Source organism: Curcuma longa, chromosome 20 (genome assembly GCF_044706935.1).
Source record: "Curcuma longa cultivar G26 ecotype Majalengka, Jawa Barat chromosome 20, ITB_CL_G26_1.1, whole genome shotgun sequence".
Lineage (NCBI taxonomy): Eukaryota > Viridiplantae > Streptophyta > Magnoliopsida > Zingiberales > Zingiberaceae > Curcuma > Curcuma longa.
This window is the reverse complement of record NC_133880.1, coordinates 6,040,819-6,062,790: the sequence shown is the minus strand read 5'-3', so window position 1 is coordinate 6,062,790 and position 21,972 is coordinate 6,040,819. Positions and strand designations below refer to the sequence as shown.

The 21,972-nt window shown below is 34.2% G+C and overlaps 1 protein-coding gene and 1 pseudogene across 1 annotated transcript; one reads left to right on the top strand and one right to left on the bottom strand.

Annotated features, from left to right (window-relative positions):
• The first annotated feature begins 7,157 nt into the window (after positions 1-7,157).
• Positions 7,158-16,905, top strand: LOC141813410 (protein HESO1-like; annotated as a pseudogene).
• A 687-nt stretch (positions 16,906-17,592) lies between these two features.
• LOC141813411 (uncharacterized) lies at positions 17,593-21,254 on the bottom strand. Its single transcript, XM_074701376.1, has 4 exons — positions 21,160-21,254; positions 20,983-21,060; positions 18,274-18,366; positions 17,593-17,912 (listed from the first exon to the last, which is right to left on the bottom strand). The coding sequence occupies exons 1-4, from the start codon at positions 21,160-21,162 to the stop codon at positions 17,835-17,837; spliced, it is 252 nt and encodes an 83-aa protein (XP_074557477.1). The 5' UTR covers positions 21,163-21,254; the 3' UTR covers positions 17,593-17,834.
• Positions 21,255-21,972: the final 718 nt, after the last annotated feature.

Sequence of the window (21,972 nt, the reverse complement as noted above, 5' to 3'; positions counted from 1 at the left end):
TAATTCTAGCGTCCCCACTCAACGATGCTGTTCTGGGATAATTAATGAGGCTGCATGATCTGGCGTAGTCGTTGAACCATTAGTAGATCATAGCCTGCAACTCGCTGATGCTGTATGTTCTTCGATACCTCGAGTTCTTCCAGCGTGGTACGGACCATCAGGAATTAATTTGCTGTTTCTATTTTACAGCAGACGACATTCAAAGAACACACACACACACACACACACATATATATATATATATAGCATCGATGGTTGTCATCCATTGAAAATGCTGGAAGAGAATCATCAGTGGGAAAAACACATTAAATTTTTTGATAAAAAATTGATAATAGTATGAACAGCTCTCTTAATTTGCAATACCATACGATAGATAAATAACTAGTATATATAATCAACTGATGAATAGATACATAGTGAATTTAAATCACCAACAGAAATCATATAAAGTGAAATTTTTTTCTGCTCATTCTGCTGTAATGGAGCTGTTCTAGCTCCATACCTGCTCATGCATTGTCATGATACATGGAATTACATGTTATGATCATACAGGAACGTCATATCCAGTTAATTTTGGCAGTGTTCATTATAAGAAGATATATACCAAGTTACATGGAGATCAATCTGCATGGACTGCTGGCTTCATTTTTTTGTTAATTTGTGCATAGACAGAGTTGTTATTATTTCTGTAGGTCTATCTCTTATTCCCTGTTACTTCTTGTTTATTTGCCAAGAACACCATGATTACTGGAAACGCCTTCCTTTCCTCGGAATTGCTCAAGTGTAGGACTGACTAATATCAGTTTCAGGCAGAGATTTCTGGCAAGAAACATATTTATGACCAAGAAGCTAGCTTTACATTCAATCAATTGCCATATAATTTCAAACAGAGCAAAGAACTTTCTATCTATTGCATTGTCTCCTGTTCTTTCTGGTGCAACATGCAACTTGGCACCCAGAGAACACAGATACTATACCCAACTTATAAGATCTAAAGAGAGTTTAGGAAGAAGTTTATATTTATCTCTTGCAATTAAAGCATGTATTTTGTGAATGAATCAGTTGTTTTTTGTTTTCTTCTTAATCTTGTTTATGCCACAGTATCACTAGGTTGTATTTCCTAACAACATGGAAGCATAATGAGTTCTAATTTTACCTTGTATAATTTGTCATTAAGATCTTTGTTAAGTTATATTTATGATTATCTTTGTTGTCGTGTTGATTATTATGTCATTCATGTAAATAAAAACTATATAAGATAATATACATTCATTATAGGAGTGTCAATTTGGATGAATTGAGAATGGGATCGGTTTATTGGGTTGAAACAACATGGAGAGTATTATAAAAAATTTTGAACTAATTTCCTAAACCAACTTGAAATTTATAAATCTGAATATGAATTGATCAGACCAATCTGATTTAATTTTTTACTGAGTGATATTATTTTTTTAGTGTTTAATAAAATAATTAAATAAAGATTTAAAATATAATAATAATATTTTAATTTAAATATATACTAACAAACCTTCTCATCTATTAATATGATAATTATATTTTATGAATTTAAATATCTAAATTTAAAAGTTTAATTATATAAATTAATAATTATTCCATATAAAAATAATAATTTAAAATTTTTAAATTTTTATAAAAAATATTATATGATGAAGATTCATAATATCAATATAAAATAAAAGAAGTCTTCGACATCACAAAATACATTCAAGTTTCACTTGTCTATGGCTTTAAAAAATTCAGGTTAATTCGAATCCAAGCCAACCTGACTTTGACTTTAAAATTTTCAATCCTAATATGATATTTTTTATGTCGACTTGATCAAATTGATAGATTAGATTTATTTTGATACCCATATATATATAGGAAAGTGTTATGTTATGCACCCTTCCACACACATCTGCATGCTTGATTAAGTGTAAGGCATCCGGAATTATACTCAGTCACGTATGTAGGCATACATCAGGTGATATGCAGGGTATCATTACCTTATATATAGAAAAATGATATGTTACACTACATCCCTGTGAGCATCCAGTATAATTTTTTTTAAACTTCAATTAACCTAAATACTATATCTTATAAATCTTGAATTCTGAATCCTAAATATTATATGAGGGCTCGGATGTGTTCCGAGCGCCTGGAACAGTAATAGTACTATTTTTTATTTTTTTTATATTTTAGCTTACGGTTACACATTTAAGATTTCTCTTTAAGATTTAAGAGTTGAGTTATAATATTAAGCATACAAAAATTTTCAAAATAAAAAAAAATAGTTGCTCACAGAGTGTGTCGAGTTGTTATCTTGCACTTCTTATCCGACACACCTCAAACAACTAAAATTTTTTCATTTTAAAAATTTTTTATGTTAAAGGGAAAATCTTAAATGACTTAACTGTAAGTAAAAAAAAAAAAAATGACATTGTTCCTATTTTGGGCGCTCGGAACACTTTCAAGCACCCAAAATCTTCTGTCGTGCACAATATTCCATGTGCCCCGAATGTGTTCCGGGTGCTCGAAACAGTAATAGTGCTATTTTTTTATTTTATTATTTATTTTTTTTATTTACGATTAAAACATTTAAAATTTTCCTTTAGAATTTACGGGTTGAGTTATAGTATTAAATACAAAAAAATTTTAAAATGAAAAAAATTTAGTTAACATGGAGTGTACCGAGTTGTTATCTCACACTTCTTATCGGCATATCCCATGAGGAATTAATTTTTTTTATTTTAAAATTTATTTTGTGCTTAATACTATAATCCAAGTTCTAAATACTAAAAGAAAAATCTTAAATGACTTAAATGTAAATAAAAAATAAAGTAAAAAAATAAGAATGACACTATTAATGTTCTGGGTGCTTAGAATACTTTCAGTCATTCGAAATCTTATATTGCGAATGAATCACGCATTATAAGACGTGCAAAGTATTTATATATATATATATATTTATGTCCTGCATGTCTTATAATGCGAAATTCGTTTGCAATAGAATATTTAAGGCACCTGAAAGTGTTCCGAGTGCCTAAAACATAAACAATGATATTTTTTATTTTATTATTTATTTTTAACTTACAATAAAATTATTTAAGATTTTTTACTTTAAGAGTTGAGTTATAGTATTAAGCAGACAAAATTTTTAAAATGAAAAAATTTATTGCTAGTTATTATGTTGGATTGTTAAATTTTTTTCCGTTGAGCAACTAAATTTTTTTCGTTTTAAATTTTTTTACTTTAATATTATAACTCAACTCTTAAACTCTAAAAAGAAAAATTTTAAATGACTTAATCGTAAGTAAAAAATAATAAATTTTTACTGTTTAAATTTAATATTCTATCACATATGAATTCCATATTATAAGACCAGCAAAATATCAAATATCTCTCTCTCTATATATTACCTGCCTTCTAAGTAATTATTAACTATGTTTTATTTCACTATCAAAATGTACTTTCTTAGTGCATTAGTTATGCTGCAAAACATCCAAAATAATAAAAATATATATAAATCTAGAGAATTAATCTCTTTTCTCAAGTGCTAAAATTATATTTTAAATAAAATGAGAGGTAAATGGCAAAGCAAGGGAAGGTTTAATGGGTAGATTTAAAAAATTCCCTTAATGAAATTTCTTTTCAAAATGATACTTCAGCTTTACAAATTCTTTGGAAACATCCTTCGGATATCTTTTTGTTCTTCTTCTCATTTCATTAATCGAAACTTTGTCCCATTTTCGCATCTAATTATTAATTTATCACATTATTATATAAGAAATTTTAGGTACCTTTTATTTTATTTTAAATAAAAATTGCAAGTAAAATTTATAGACGAAATGAGATTTATCCATTAATTAATTAAAGTATTAAACATAATTTACAAGTAGTTATATTACGTCATAAATAAAAAATATATTTATTCTTGTTCGTTTTGACGCCTGACGTGCGCCGTTGCCTCGCCCTCCCCATTTCCCTCCGCCCCGCTGCCCCTTCGACGCCGCTCTTGTTCTTGATCGCTCGCTCTTGTTCTTGATCGCTCGCTTTCGAAGAGATCAGGTTGGTAATCAGCATCTCCTCGGTTCCTTCTTTGTTTTCTCTTCCTTTCCCCTGCCTGTATTCTCGCACCTGGAATCCCTCTCGCGGTTACGTGGATTCCGTTGCCCATCTAGGGCTTCTCTTTTCTTCCGCTACGAGGATTGGAGTTGGTTTCTCGTTTCCCTGATGAGAGAGCCCGTGTATGTTCAAGCTGTGGAGTTGTTGCCCTTGCCCTTTGCTTCACAAATCTCTTTTTGGTACAAGGTTTTAGATTTTTAGTTCCTATGTTGATGCGTGATACTGTTTTATCTTCCCAACTTTTTCTTTAGGATTTTTTTAGTGTTTATCTATGTGCGCAGTACGTTCATGAATGTGGATGCTTTTAGGGTTTAGTTTGTTTAGTTTAACTCGTTGAACGTTCAAACAGCAACAGCTGAAATTGGGATGATCTGGTAATTTGCCTTGATTTGAACCATCTTGGTAAATCATCAACTATATAGCTAGATTGTGGAAGCAAAATTGGCAATGATGGCGAAGGTGGTTATGAATGCAAAATCACAAGAAAAGGAATTTTGAAACAACACCATATACATGGACAAGAAGTATTCAACTTTTCACAACTCTCACTTGTATGCCATTTTCAATGGAAAAAGCAACCAACATTTTACTTCCAGAACAAGGTGATCACTGAGAATTTTTCCCAAGAAGAAAGCATTCCTATCTATACTCTGACCTCATTGCGTGATCTGCATGCAAAATCAAGTGTTATTACTTATTGGTTTCTAGCACAAATCCATAGGTGAGGTGTTATTGGTATGTAGTGTGAAGCCATAGGTGATGTGCTGGATAGATAGACTGCTGCAAGGCAATACTGTGGTTGACTGTGTGGCCTGTGCCTCCTTGCTTGAGCGATGCACATACACAGCTTAGCATGTCATGCACCACATCCTTATTGACCCAAAAACCCACATTATATTATAAAGTAACAATTCTATTCTGAAGTTGCATAAATAAGGTGCTATTTATACTATTTATTGTACATTTTTCAACAATATGACTGATCGTAGGTGCTTGCTTAATCAATGTTCCTTTATATCCTAAGCCAACTTTATAAACTGAAGGTATCAAGCTAAGTAGAAATACAACTAAATATATGAAATATAATTTCAGTAGTAATAAAAGAATTAAGGGAATAACAAAGATGGATGAACGTGAAATTCCAATGAATAAGAATTTTGGATATCTTCAATCTATTACTTTACAAAAAAAAGACATTAATGAAGATATTATTAACAATATTAAAGGTGAATTGAAGATCGATAGAATCTAGAATCAGATAAGTTGAAGAATTGATTAAAGTTAAAAGTGTATGGATAAAGAAAGACCAAAGAAAATTATAGTTAGCATAAGTAAAAGTTATTTAAGAATCTTAATATTACTGGTGTTGGATCCTTGCCAAGATTACAATGGAGGGGTAACCCATGTAAACCCCAAACAGTGAGGAGCATTGTTGGCCTGCCTTTTAGTGTGCAGAGATAACTTATTTTTCATAGATGATTATAAGAGAGAATAAGTTAGGGAGAAAAAAATGTCAGGTTTAAGTAGAAATTGCAGGCCACATGGGTTTCTGATTGGAGTTTTTAAATCCGATATTAGTTTATTGCAAACATCTTTATGTCTGATGCATATGTTTTGTGTTTTCACGAATTTTCTTTGTGACTCTGTTGAAAGAAGAAAAACTTGCTATTTACTATGAACTGCAGAAGTATATTCTTGTAGTCTTCTATTACATTCTTTGGTGTTTAAGAACATTGCCTCTTGATGTTGTTGCTAGTCTTAGTCTATGTTTAAGAGCGTATACTTTGACCTAAGTGTCAGACATTGTGATTTTTTAACTTAGAGACATGTAGACTTGTCAAGAATTTTTTTTTCTCCAAATTTAGTATACAAGTACGGGGATACAACAATTATACAAATTCATTTTAATTATGTTAATCTGATATAATTTAAATTAATCTATTACTTTTAATTGAGAGATTTGAGATGTTAATTAGGGTATTTAACAGAAATTGCAATCAATGTAGCCATCGGAATGTTTAAGAGCTAATTTTTGCGATTTGTTGGGCTACTTGATGGTTAGATCATATGCTGTTCAATTTGAGTTTCCTTGGATTCTAACCGGGTGGGAATCAAATTCGAACTGAATGTTATATAGCTGGACAATGGTGAACCAAATAGGACCACAACTGCTTCATAGTAGGTTTTATGGGTTTCTTTGTCTTTTTTCTTCATTTTTTAACGGTTTCTCACCCACTTGCAGCACAATCCTACCTCACCTTCCCCTCACTATCTCATCATTGGACTTGGATATTGCATCGTCGATCATCTTCTTCAACAACTGTGGGCACTTGTGAGGACACTTTGTTGAGGTAAGACTCTTTTTTAACTACATCTTCTTTTTCATTGTTTGTTTCATCTTCCTTTTATTTCTTCCCCTCCGCACTTGTGGGTACGGGAGGGAAGATGGCCAAGTTCGATAAATGGAGGCCTCTACTTATGGTTTATTTATGAGGAGCATCTTTCTTTTTAAAGACAATTACTATGGTGAGCAATTTCAAAAATTTGAGTTTCTTAGAAATTACAAATCAACCTAAGAATGTCCGAGAAATGGAGGTCTCCACTTATGGATTATATATGTCTTTCATTTCAAAGGCAATTAGTACATTGACCAATATCAAAAATTTGAATTCCTTGTATATCTTCCTGAACTCTTAGTCCTAGAAGTATTTGGTACTTTTAATCACTCGCTCAAGCTTACCATAAAAAGCAATAATTGTGTTACAAGATTAGGTGAGATCATGAAGATGGTTTTTGTGTTTCTTCTCTACTGTTGAATTTTGAAAACGATTAAGTGTACAAGCAATTAGTATTTTTGCTGACTTTCGTGATTATACTTCCATGATGATTTTCAAATTGTTTTGATGGATAAAAATTAGGTATTTCCCAAAACTTTGTGAAAAATATTCTTCTGTCAGGGATGAAATAGCTGCAAACTGGTGACATGTTTCGTACTAACAACATTATTGTGTAAAGCTTACTTCTTACATATGACATTTGGTTATTTGCAGGTCATTCAACATGTCTTCTACAGGTACGGTATTCAAATAAATATATTTCAAATGCTTAAATGTGGTCAATCACTTATGAATTTCATTAGCCACATTAAAACATACCTTTTCATCACTACAATTTGTGTATTTGCTAAATTATTTTGATTACCCCTGCTTATGCCTTAATCTTTTAGTCTAAAAACAAATTCCGTGATTGAGCAATTTTTACACCCCTGATTACTCAATATGATAAATTTGTTCAAATACCCACAAAACTTTGCACTAGATTTCTTCTGCTGGAACTCAGTCATATTATCTGTCATATATTGATGTTGGCTGCCTTACATTTGGGTAAGGTTAGCGTGATATCGTGTGGGCATAATTACCTTCTGTCATCCTATGCTTATTGGCGTTTCCTCCTCACATTCATGAAAATGCATTTGATATTTGATTGCTGACCTGTATAACACATACTGATTCCTACTGCCACTCCAAGACAAAACTAGTACAGGTATTAGCATCAGTGCTACACTACTAGTGTTGGTGTATGCAAGGTCTAATATCATTCTGAGCTAGGGCATCAGTCCTGATTCAAACAAAACTGTGCTGTTGCCATGCTAGCCACTGACACACTGCTGGTGGCACCAAATAGGATAGTGGAATCAATTCATGAAAGGAGGAGAAGGAGGTGGAGGAGGAGACAGCTTACTTGGAGAAGCAAACCTAGTCAGTTCGGGTCTCACTAAATAGGATGATGGAAGAAGCCTCTTCAAAAATAGGGTTTTAGGCGGTAGGGCATGGTTTTGAGGAGTTTATTTAACTCCGCATCTCAAGCCCATACTGCATTCTGGCTAGTTGGATGAATTATATGTTTCATGGTATGGAACAGTTTCTAATCCGTGAACATGCAGTATTACTTTATACTGGTTGGTAGTTTAATGTTTCACCTAATATACCGGCAAAACAAATATCATTTTGGTACCTCATGCTGATTAACTTATAATTTCCATTGTGCTCTATTGTACACCATATGTGTGTGTGTGTTTGCATCTACATGGATCTTGCTATCTCAATTCTTGTTCCCCAGCAACTTTATCTTGCAAGTATAGTATCTCAGTAAGGCAATGTTTAGGGATGGAGCATGCAGATGGACCTAGTGAATTATGTATGCTAATTTGACCTAGAATGTTTTACATATTTTTGAATTTTATTACTAGAAAAATAAGATTCTGATTGCTTCAAAGTCATAAATGTTGTATTTATTGTTTTGGCCATGTTTATTTTTCAGATTTGTTGAAGCTTGCTGCAATACTTGAATCAAAGAAATCAAAGATCATGTTTCAACCTGAAGTACTGTCAACCCTTGGATCATTGCTTCTTGATGTTCATGCTGTTTGTCAACCAAAGCCAATTGACTATGAGAACCGAAGAAAATTAGTTCAAAAGTTCAATAAATTGGCAGTAGAACTTTTTGGTAACCGTATGACCCTTCATCTTCCATCTTTTATTTTGTAGAAACCATGTTTCTCTATGTTACACAACTTTTGATGGGCAATAATTGTAGCTAAAGCATTAATTTAATTAAATACTGATGAATTTGTTCATATAAATATGCTTGGCATTCGAGCCCTGCATTTTTATGGGAGTTTTGGGTCTTTTCTTTTTGAACAATAGATGTAGACATGTTTTAAATTTTCAATTCATGAGGCAATACTTGATGACATCGTGTTGTTCTCATTGGCTGTAGTACTCGCATTGTATTGTTCCTGTTGGCCCTCAGAGTATGATTATTCTCTTACTGTTTGGAAATTGACTATTGCTTAAATTTTACTGTGGAAATTCAATATATAATCATAGTTCACATTGGGTTAAACCTGTATCTACTGCACGCTTTAGCATGTGTAATTTGACATGATTTTTTCATAATAAATCACAATAGTGCATGCACAGAGAAGGGCCTTCCTACAGGATAGAGTAACTTCTTTTCATTTTGTCTGATTGCTCTTAAGGCATTCTTTGATATATTAAATTTAACTGTTATGATTCTTAATGAACATTTCTGGTTGATGACCTGTTTACTTGGCTGGATGATTTTGAAGGGAGAGGGAAGGGGGAGTGAAAGACTAAGGAACAAGAAAGGCTAAGAGGTCTCATCTACTTTTGTTGTTCCTCCCTACTGCCCCTTTGTTCCTTCTTCTTCATCCACTCAACAAGCTCCTGAGTACAATGATTTTTTTTTGGTCCTGACCACGAGGTGTCATCACCAAACATTGGATGTGAGTGAGAGCAACTAGGTTAAACCCCTCCCAACAATGTGTCCGACCTTTGTCTAGAAGCTCTACAGATCTGGCTCGTTTACCACTAGACAAAGCTATTTTTTAAAATACCTGTTTCAATTCATCAAAACATGAAAAAAATTGTTACCTTAAAAAACTATCAGTGAATTGTCATCTTACAATGTATTCCTTTCTCACATTTTATTAATACTTGTTTCTGCATGTCTTTGCTTGAGACACTGCTATTGACGTTTTCTACCTTTTCATTCTTTTTATTCAGGCAAAAACAATGGCTTTCCGGCAGTGGAGGCATTTGGGTCTTTCACTATGGACTTATTTACCTCTAATAGTGACCTGGATCTATCAATTAACTTCAGTAATGAGATGGTTGACTTCCCCCGTGATAGGAAGATTTCTGTTCTTAGGATACTTGCAGATGTCTTGAATGATCATCAAAGTAAAGTCATATTTCTTTTCTTTATGTCTCTTAAACTGCATACCACCAAAAAGATTGGTGCAAAACTTTGGCCAACGTGACTAAATGTGGGTTGTTTTTGCTCATGCTGTTTATGGTTAGTATATGCTCAAATTGTTGCCATCTTATGGTTGTGTACTCAAATCAGTGACATCTTGTTCTTGATCATTTTGCATAAATTATTGTTTCCCAATTTCTAAGTCCTTTTCCTTTTGAGATTACAGAGAGGGGACTCGTCACTAGGGTTTTGCCAATTTTAACAGCTAGAGTTCCAGTTTTGAAAGTTGTAGACTGTGAAACTGGAGTGGAATGTGATTTTTCAATTGAAAATAAGGATGGCATTTCCAGATCTTTGTTCTATTCAATTGTTGCTTCAATTGATGAAAGATTTTCGAAATTGAGTTATTTGGTAAGATTCTTATATTTAGTGTGTTATTTGTTAATAGCAATTGTTGCTTAGTTTGATGAAAAATTTCTGAAATTGAGTTATTTGGTAAGATTCTTATATTTACTGCTTTATTTGTTGATATCAACTGTTGCTTTGATTAATGAAAGGTTTCTGAAATTGAGTTATATGGTAAGATTCTTATAATTACTGTTTTGTTGATATCAATTGTTGCTGCAATTGATGAAAGTTTTCTGAAATTGAGTTATTTGGTAAGATTCTTATATTTACTGCTTTATTTGTTAATATGCTAGGATTTATAGTTGAGTTTCTTGAATTTACTCTCAGTATAATTCAGCTATCTTATATAAATTTTCTTTTGTTTCATATCCTATGCTTATTTCAGGATGTATTGTCATGTTGTGAAGTTTATGCATTTTTCCCTGTATACTTGTGTTAATTTTGGGAGAATCAATTATTTGATATTTATTGTCATCAAGAAGTATGACATATGCCTCCTTGCAGATGAAAGCTTGGGCAAAAGCACGTGATATTAACAGCTCGAAGGATCACACTATGAATTCTTTATCCATCATTTCCTTAGTAGCTTTTCACTTACAGGTGACACTTTCTTAGTTTTCATTGTAGCGTAGTGGTATGATTGTTATTGTTGTGGTCAAATTATGACAACATTCAAATGGACCCACTTGAAGGTATCCTAGTGAGTAAAAAAAAGCTATACTTGGCTGGAAAGAAGGATCAAATAGTGCCTAAATCCACTTGAGGGTACCTTGCCTTCGGCAATATGTGCCTTAGGGCTTAGGGTGTTGTCGACCTATTGCAATGGTCGCTCGAAGCAAAGAAATAGACAAGGGGAAGGAATGCCACTGGATCCATAGACCAAGGGTCTAACCTATAATCTGCATAAGTAAGTTAACTTTTATAGGGCAAGAATAGAGTTGGCTACACGATTCTATTGTCAGAGATGGGTGTTAGTTCCTCGTTCTTAATCATACATTAGCGTCGTTAAACTACTAAGTGCCCTCTCTCCGTGTCATTTTTTGATTTGCAAAGGTTTTTGCTAGTTGCTCCAGCTTAGTGCTTGATTCGATCAACCTTATTCCACTTGATGATCTGCTAGTGTTTGGGTTTGGGTATTTTATGCTCATGCTAGTTGTCTCCCTCGTTTCATAATAGTCTAAGGGACTAAAAATGAATATGAGATCTGATAACTCTTGCTCTTAATAGAATATTTGCATCAATCGTATTACTGTTTTCAACTTTTTCCCACTTTGCATTAAATCTTACGGTTTAATATGCTATATAAGAAGTTACTTTTTTAGTAATTCTCAAGGTTTAAATTGTTGAACCTTGCTAGAGTTTTGGTCTTTGGCCGAAACGATGCAGTTTAATTCAACGCAAGAGTAGTGGCAAATTAAAGGTGGAGGAAGGGGATAGAGAAGAATACAAAAAAGAGAATAGATTTTAGTAAAGTTAAATTATCATTCTCTGTAAGAGTTTTACTCATTTGGAGTGGTATAGTTTTGGTGCCATGTTGTGGTGACACTCTACGTGCATTGGCAAGTACAAAGCATACCGAGATGAATTTATGTGTTAATACTCTTTAACTTGGTTAGTCTATTTGTAGAAATAAGAGAATATCAGTCAGATAGTCAATTGAATTAAATTTTATAGTACTGTATCATGTAATGCTCATGTGTTAAGTCAGTTGGAATGGTATAGTTTTGACCCTGTGGTACGTTGATAGTTGACTACTTTCATATGCATCAAAGCATGCCGAAATGAATATGATGATTTTTTTAATATTATTTCACTTAGTTAATTTACTTGTTGCACTATACTGTACAAATACTTGACACGCATGAGTTAAAGCATGCTGAGCTGAATTGAAATGAGGTTTACTCATTTAATATTCTTTCAAACAAATTTTCTACAATATCAATTAATAATTAAATAAGAAACAATTTTATTTATTTTATTTCAATGTGTATTGAGATGAGTTCATACAAGTTTTACTCATGTAGTCTAAGTCCACTTATTTGCTTATAGCAATAAAATTATCGGGATTACATAATCAATTAAAATTAATATTTTAAAAGATAGAAATGAATAATAAACGTTTCCCTAATACCCCTAACGTACTGAAATGTTATGCTGCAACTATGTCCAAGATTTCAAACCATGGTAATTCTTTTTCATCTTACATTCCTTGTTTTTTACACCTTTTTCTTCACTTTTTAAGTTGGGCCCTTTCTCAAGGTCAATTTCACTTTGTATAAAAGTGACAGAAAGTAAGCTAAGAACTAGCATCTAAAAGGAAATTGAGACTTGCTTTAAGCTTAAGGAAGCCTCCAACTGAAAAAGTGGGGAAGAACATGGAGATAAAAATTCTCTCATGCGTAATACTGATATTGTTTAGACTGTGTATATGTATAATGGATGTAATTGAATAAAGCAAAAGTTCTCTCGTGTGAAGTCATCAGCATGTATACAATAACCCATCCTTGATTGGATAATATGTGATTTTACTTGTTGATGTATTAAAATACATGATTTATCAGAACGACACATTATCACTTACTAGTTTTTATTCACAGTGTTTAAAGGTGTGTTGATTCTTATCACTATTTCCCTGGCCAATTTCTTATAGTAGTATATAGAGATGTCAAGAATATCAAAGCTCAAAGGTGGAAAATTCTTTCTTTCATAGTTGACAATTGCCATTTATTAGATCATCTATCTGAAGGATGAACTAGTGAGATAATCATAGTTCTGCTTGTTTGATGTCTTCATGTTATACATCACTGGATTTGACTGTGATTTTGATACTTTGTTCAATCAGTGATCTTGACACGGCCGATAATACATGCTTTATGTCTACCTTTTCTTGCAGCACAGACCCAAGAGCCTCCTATACTTCCTCCTTTTTCTGCACTATTAAAAGGTATTGACCTTAGAATTGCATGCTAAGAGATTCAGTTTGCAATTCTTCACCTGGGAATGAGTGTTCTGGAATGCTTTATTGCTTGCTGACTATTGATACAGATAGATGCTGCATGCTGAAATTTTCTATTTTGGCATTTTCTGTGCTTTTGGACTAGACAAATTAACAATAAGAGATGTATACAAGAGTGAAATTTGGTTAGTGAATCTACTGATGTCCCATTAGGAATTTTATGGTTTTGCAATTATTGGGATATTATCAACATTAGTTTGCAAACCAATTTGGGTCAGTTGACACAGAGAGTATATTCATCTGGAAATCAAACATTCATGGAATTGCTTTAGAAATTTGGCAGAAAGCCTAATTCATATGAACAAAACAAAAATGACGTAAATCAGATAGTCCAATCAATTTATCTCAAAGTCTAAACTGTTCAAGCCTAGCTTGTGATTGAGGATTAGAGTCAATGAGCACATAGGGAGGAATGGTGACGAGGATGCAAGAAGTGATGCAAACTCTTGTTGGGAATGCTTGGACTTGCGTGAGGCTCGACATGTAAACAAGGCAAACTCAAGCGGTTTGGCCCTGGCAAAGATTCACTTACGAGCATGATTTGATGCTTTGTTATTTGCATGCTCTTTCTTTGATGTGATGCAAAACATCTAGTTGTCGTACCTTTTACATGAAGAGTCAGGGGAAAAGTTATGATTTTGATTTGCAGATTGGTTGCTCCATCAGTGGTGTTAGTTACAAATTTTCATCGTGATTGCTAAATTAGCCTATTGCTTACATGTGTTTCTATCCTTTTCATGGGATTTGAATTCACAAATTTTTCTACAGATGGGATAGATGCCTCAAGTGTGGAAAGAAATGTTTCTAGATTCAAGCAATATGGTAAAAACAATCAAGAATCTATAGCTAAATTATTCGTGTCTTTATTAAGGAAGGTGAGCTTTTACTTTTTATTTGGGTTAATTCCTAAAAGTATCACTTTCTATATAAGTTTTATTAAACATCCTTTTTAAATTTAGCATATGCATCAGAAACCATCAAAATTATAACAAATATACCACGTCGTTTAACTTCCATCCAGAATTTGTAAATTACAACATGGCTATATATATATATATATATATATATATTCCATTAGTGTTTTAGTCCAAAGATATGTCATGTCAAACATCATGTTTGGGTTAAAGTTACTTTACCGACCACTTACGCCAAAATCATCTAGAAATACATTGCTGGGTCGTTGACAGTATTCAATATTATTATAGCTGTTAAGAATAAGTTGTAGATTATGATCATAACCAAGATATGCTCATTCGCGAACAGTTTTCAAATCCATCAACCCTAATTTAGCTGGACAAACAATTTCTCTTCTTTTCTTTTTCTACTTCTACATGCATTGAATTCAAATCCTCCTTGTGCTCTATGTTGTGCATTACCCAGCTTTCAATCTTAGACCTAGTCATCAAGATGTGATTCAAGTTCATCCATGAGCTTTTTGTGTTCTTGTTCCATTTCTTCACTCTCAACTAAGTCTCTACCTATACATATTTTGGGGAGGATACGACAACTGAATGTTATCTGCATAAATGGGAAATGATTACCTTATGACGAATTGGTTGCATTTGGCATTTACATATTTTTCTGTACTTGATTAGCTGGTGGCTTTGATTTCAGTCTGATGTATTATTAACTTGTGTGTCATCCTTGTGGCCCATCAAGTTAGACTTAGAGCTATGCTCACTCAATCTTTGTGGTACCTTTTGCTCATAAATGGAATAGACAAGAAATGAAACAGTTATTTCTAGGGATGGAATAGATAAGTAAATTCAGTATGATTTCTGGAATGGAGTAGGCATATTTTTTGTTCATAAGAATGCTATAAATGATAGACAAAGAATACTTTTTTACATTGATGAAATCTCTCTATATATAGTCATCTAGTTGTACAATCTGGCTATTCCAGTGTGATTGATCTACTTTGTCTGGCCCAATTTGGCCGATTGGCCCAGTGGTCTGTTCTGCTGATTTGACTGGCCCATCGCCCTTCAGCCCAACCAAGCAAGTTGAACCCATTACTCAGCCCTCCCTCCTGACTAGTTTGCCCTTTTGGTATGATTTATTCGTTTATTTGACACCCATCAACTCGACAAGTTAGTTATTGTCCTAGCTACACATATAATCCTTTGCTCGGCCCACCCAGTTTGACAGATCGCCTGACCTGTTTGACATATTTTTTCCCCATTCGTGTGTATATATATATATATATAGAGAGAGAGAGAGAGAGAGAGAGAGAGAGAGTTGATAAGAATATGTACTAAAAGAATAGAAATCTAAGGAATAACTAAGTTTTCAACCAACTATAAAAATGTTTATTTCATGGAACTCACAGGGTATAGAATGACCACCATTTGTCATTAGCAATTTTTTTAAACAACTAAATGCATCTATATTATTCTTACTGGCTAATAGTTGGAACACATGATTTTTTGCTTGCTTTGGTTAATATTGTCATTTGGTGTTCACTTTGACGAATAAATCAATTGTTTCACCAAAATTTGCTCTCACCTGTCTTGCAAGTTATTTACCTCTTTATGCATTCTAACAAGTCCAAGCACACGTTATTCATCTTTTAATTCAGTCTTTGCAAAGAAGTGTTTCTTTTTTCTGACAATATTCATTGCAAAATTTGTTCTTTTTTGTTTTTATTTCCTTCCCTTATTTTACCGCAGCTGTCATCAGTGGAGACATTGTGGAGAAAGGGTTTATGTGCTAGTCTTTTTGAAGGTTGCTGGATTTATAAGATATTTAATTCAAAAGTAGCTGGAAGGATGAATGTAAGTATTATTTAGTTTTATTGTTGTCGACACTGGTGTATTTGATGCAAATTTCAAGTTTATTATCCCCCATTGCAGATTGAAGATTTTCTGGATCGGTTTGAAAACTTTGCCAGATCAGTTTCATCAGCTGGCATGAGGAAGATCTGTGAACACGTTAATATTTCTCTAAAACATATATTAGATTTTGCAGAAAATAGGATTGAAGCATCCAGGTTGAAGGAACTTTTGTTCAAACCTGGTGAGGTGAAGATTCTGAATGATCAATCTGCCCGCAAAAGACTTCCTAAACGGAAGAGGATGAGGATGAAAATGGAACAAGACAAGGTGAAACTTGATGGGAGGAAGAAGCCAAAGTTCAGCAAACAAACAGGAACACACTAAATCAACCAGTCTATCAGATGCCCATTGCTTTGCCTATTATTATGTTGCCTCCTGTTCAACCACAAGTTCGCAACGGGTTATATGGACCAGCTCCTGGTTTTGCTCCACCACAAGTTCATGATGAGTTATACAGACCGGTGCCAGGTTTTGCTTCACCGCAAGTTCTTGATGGATCATATAGAATGGCTCCTGATTTTGTTCCTCCGCAAGTCCATGACGGGTTACACAGACCAGCACCAGATTTTGTTTCACAGCAAGTTCATGATGGGCCCATATAGAATGGCTCCTGGTTTTGGTCCTCCACCTTTTAGGTTGTATGACCACCCTCAGCCTCCAGTTCCTCCTTTTGTATCAGGTTATGGGAATGGCCATAGGTTGCCTCCACATCAACTCGGCTTCCGCGATGCACGATATCACCCAGAGAATCCCCCATTTATGCATCCAGGGTTTCACCGACGGTGGTAGGAGACATATTCGATGCCGTAGGAATTACATCTGTGTTCTAGCCTTGTTGGAATGATCACCTTTTCCTGGCCAATCCTCAATATTGAAGGTTGGGATCTTGGAATTCATTCCTTTTGCAGGCTTCAATCAACAAGTTGATATTCCTAATTGGCCTTTGTAACAATTAAACTCACAGAAAGGATCAAATCATTTAAATTGTTTGTCTCTGCCTTAACATCAAAACAACCTGTTTTGTGAGAATCTTATCTATTTGTGAATGCACTGTTGACAACTAATTGGTAGAATTCTCCTTTTTAGATAAAATTCAATCATGTCATCCTTTTAACTATTAGACTAATGAAATGCTAAATGAAAGAATGCGGCAATCTTCAACTCTGATGGAATGATTGTCTTCTATTTGCCACATGAACATTTTCATAAAAGAATAGTTTTGCAGAGGGGGCAATGTTGAGGCAAGAGGAATGCACTAGCAACATCACCAGCCAGCCATGAACAGCCTAAGGAACCTCATCGGCTGCATAAAGGCCACCCCGCCGAAGTTATGGGAGTTGCAGCGGTGTCGCCAAGATCAGGCGCATGGGCGAACAACTCGAATGTTTGGAATGCAAGCATTGAACAACTCATGTTGAGCAGACGACATTTCAAGAAATAATAATAGCATCAAATGTAGATTTCATCTCATCCATGTGCCAGAACGGCGCAGGAAGAAGCCACGGGAAAGAAACTGCACTCGTAGTGGTTAAAGATGTTTTTATAATCAGCCCACATGTAACACACTGCCATAAGATAATTAAGTGCTTAGAGCATGAGTACGATTTTTAACATGCTTATACAAACTTCAAGCTGTTCATTTGGCATGGAAACGCTTGCTGACTCCGATTCTATTCTTCTTTTTTATCAGATTGTGTAGCAGAATTTTTATGAGGTTCCACAAGAGACTCTGTACCTGCATTTAAACCCTGCGACCCAAAATGGGATGATGAAATAGAATCACTCGATGCAGAAATTAAATACAGAAAGATTAGGTATTCGAAAAATCTCCCCCAAAACCATAAATGTTAGAGCAATGTTCATAATTTAAGGAGAACCAGTAATGATTGAGCACATGTGAATGCAACCCAACAAAACTAAACGGTCAATCTTCCAACCAGTCTCAGATGCGAGCCAGCTGAAATATTATTCACAGTTCTAACGCTATGCAACTTGTTATTATTATGTTGTAGATTGCATTTTACTCAAAAACTCCAGTGACAAATTTGAAACAGGAATCTGATCTAAGGAAATTCGATGTAAAGTAAAAAAAAGCATTAGCTCACATACATCCGCATTTTTTGATGCAGGCTTGTATGGACAAGCAGGTGGCACCCTTGCAGGCTTTCTGTATTCCCAGCCGAACAACCTGTAGATCTTACCCTGCAATAATATTATGAAATCTACAAATTAGCAAAACAAACTATCTTGGAAGAATGTATAGAAGAATATCAAGGTAGTAGAGTATCAACATATTAAGTAGGGATCAAGAGAAAACTAGCATATCCAATTTGAACTGGAAACTGAATTGAACCAATATGAAAATTAAGGGTTTCTTTTTCCAGCTTTCAGGTTGGATTTTGGAGATGCCAAATACTCTCTTTCAGCTCAGGTCAGGTTTCAGATTGCAGTCCTAACTACCATGTCTGTCTAACCTCTAGCAATAAGTATATTTCAGTATCTCCTGCAATTCAGGTTTTTCCAGGTTTCGGGTTGTACTTCGGAGATGTAAAATACTCTATTTTGAGTTCAGGTAGGGTGTTCAGATTCTGGTCCTAGTGTATCTGCCTATCCTGTGTGTCTCTCTAGCATCAAGTATATTTCCTTATCACCTGCAATGCAAGTCCTAGTATTAGTCTATCTTCTATTACATTACTCTCGAATGCTTGTCCCATGTTGAAAAGGTCAAGGAAGTTGGTGAACTACACAAACCAAAAAATCATCACACAGACAATAATAGACCTATTATAGCAAATTTCATTGACAGATTAGTCTTACCCTACATGAAAGCCACAATGGTCCTGGCATTGTCTGGAAGAGAGGCTCTGTGAGTAGACACGCTACCAAACTTATTTGAACCTTCTTGTTAAAAGGATGCCAAACTGATTGTAATAGTTTATGTTTGATTCGAAAATTTCCTTTAAAGCAAGAACCTCAAGTATGCTCAACAAAACAAAAAAGGAAAATGTAGTGTTAATATATTGTGGAGTGAAAATACAACTTGTTTGTCTAAAGTTTTCCTATTCTTTGTCTAAAGAACTTCATAGAAAGATGCTATGTATGGAAGCCAATGCATGCCATTTGCATGATGCATGAAGGCAATGTTATACATTGTATTACATATGCCAATGGCTGCCTGAGATGTGCTTTAGATTAGCAGCACCTCATGTAAGGAGTTCATGCAATATAATATTACTAATAAACTGATGAAAAAACCTTATGCCTAATTCCAAAATAATGAAAACAGGACCGGATCAGCTAGTCTGATCCGGGAAAAAAAAGACCTAAGTTTGATCTGGTCAGGTTGTCCACTCAAATCCAATATTTATCAAACCAGTGAAAAGCCTGGTGAATCGGCCGATTTTATCAGACCATGAAAATTGTCTGGTTTTTACTCTAATATTAGATAAGATAAAATTGTTTTTTTTTTTTTTTTTACAATTTGACATAAGAATAACCAATAGCATAAAAAAATTCAAAAACCCTAGTTATCTACTCTTATATTAGATGGGTAAAGATGTCTTTTTCATCAATATTTATATTTTAGTCTTCGTACATTAGGTAATATTGGTTAATCAATAAATACAATTTTTATAGCTAAAACTTAAGATTGTTGTAATAGACTAAGCATTATGCAGTTGGGTTGGTTAATCAGCAAGTCCTACCAGTTAGCTCGCCTGGGCTGATTCTCAATTCAATGTACAATTTGAGCAATTGACCAATTGGTTTGACTAGTGACCAGTGACCAAGAGCTTTCTGGTTCCATTTCCAGTCCACTTTTTATGTCTATGCCTAAAGCACGGTTATAAAGAAAGGAAGGTAAAGGGATAAAGATCAGAGGTAGCAGGTGCAAATAATTTCAAATGTCAAAAGGCACCACTTTTCAGTTGTACTGAAAGGAGCAATGGTTGTTTCCATTACATCTATTTGTTTCGTGTACCATATTATGGTAAATCAGTAATATTACGTTTTTTAAAAGAAGAAATGCCCATTCTTGGTGTTGGGACCTGGAAAATTAATCGAAATAATGACAATTACCATCTGAATAAAGTTTAGGTCACCCGAGTACTGGAACTAGAAAGGAGATTCTATTCTAGAAAATTTCCACTGGTTTAATTCTTAATGCACCATTAGAAAAGCAAACAGGAACATATGTGAAATACATGGAAACAATATTATGGAGAAAGTTTGAACGGGACAACAGATAAACCTATCGAGAGACAATAATCCTTTCACCCTTTATTTTCAGATTAAGTTATGAACAAGTCTCTTTTCCAAGAATTGAAGTTTGAACTTTTGACATAAAACCCTAAAATGATAAAATAAAACTCTTAGTCGAACCTTAAACAATTGGCACGCGCATCAAACAGAGTTAGAATAGGAATACATGATTTTTGGCGAAGTAGTCGGGAAAAAAAACCCTAAATTGGGTTTACTTGAACAGGATGTTGAGGATTCCAGGGTGAAATTTGCAAACAGTTTAAGCCACAGCAATCAAAACCTTCCTACATAAACCGTAGTAGGGTAAACTCGAACAGGATGTTGAGAGGATTCAAGGGCGAAAATTGACATACAGTCTATCCCATCAAATCAACATCTTCCTACCTAAAAATACTCAGCAAACAATCTCAATCGGAAAATCAAACTAAAATAGCGAAGGCAGAATACGAGATTTATCTTGTGGACAAAACAAAAATCACGGGCAAACATAGGAAAAGGATAAAATCAAAAAACCTACTCCTATGAAATGGGAACGAAACGCAAGAAACGACAACTTACGATGATGAGATCGAAGAGCAGAGGCAAGGCGTTAACGACGGGGATCAAGAACAGAGGCAACAGGCACGCAATACAGACCTGCAAATCCGGTCACAGAAAGCGCACCGATCGAATCACGAACCCTAAACGAGAGTGAAAATTTTCTAAATCGAAGGAGATAAAGAAGCATCGGATTACCATCCTGGCGAGGCGATTGTTCCGCTCGGCGTCTCCACTTCGCTGGATCTGCGTCAAAGGGAAATGCGCCTGCCGAAAGATCGACGAGAAAAAGGGGGATTTGCAAGTGTTAAATGGGCCGGGCTACATCCTGGGCCTTATAAAGCCTTGGCGTACAAGTTTCGCTTCGCACCCTAAATTTTGCTAAGCTTTTGCAGTTCACTCTCCAGAATTTGACAAATTATACTATATCTCTTTTCTTTGTATAGTCGCGTCATTTTATCGGCCGAATTAAAAGAGTTGGGTCAAGATGACAGTCAACTATATAAAAAAAATCACTTTCCCCCTATATTTTATCTTATTTTAAAAAATTCTCTAAATGGTAGCAAAAACTCTCTTTATCTCGAGGATTAGCCTAGCGATATTAACCATGTACACAACTATGTGTAGAGACCTAAATTAGGAAATCAAAACCTTCTAAATTTTTACAAGAGTTATTGAAGTGGACAAATGTCGAATTTTGATAAAATCGAGATAATGCCCTTCTGTAGTGGATCAAGTATAACTTTTCAATTTACCTCCTCACAAATGATTGTACCGACCGTATTGGGATGATATATTCCACCTTGTTATTGAAATAAATTAGAAAATCAAAATAAATTTTCATGTGAAAGGGTATGATCACATAATTTTGTTAAGATTCGATTCTTATTTATTATAATAATTCTATCACAGGATGACCGACTTGACTATGTTCTAGGTGTTTATGTCTTGTCCCCGGAACATAGCTAAGTTTGTTACGACATAATAGAGTTGCAAAAAAGAACAAAGGTT

What these genes read in the sequence shown, in the direction of transcription:
- LOC141813411 (XM_074701376.1), bottom strand. An exon ending in TGCTCTTCGATCTCATCATC is followed by an intron (nt 18,367 to 20,982) that starts GTAAGTTGTCGT and finishes ATATTATTGCAG; the next exon opens with GGTAAGATCTACAGGTTGTT. An exon ending in CTGCATCAAAAAATGCGGAT is followed by an intron (nt 17,913 to 18,273) that starts GTATGTGAGCTA and finishes TTTGGGTCGCAG; the next exon opens with GGTTTAAATGCAGGTACAGA.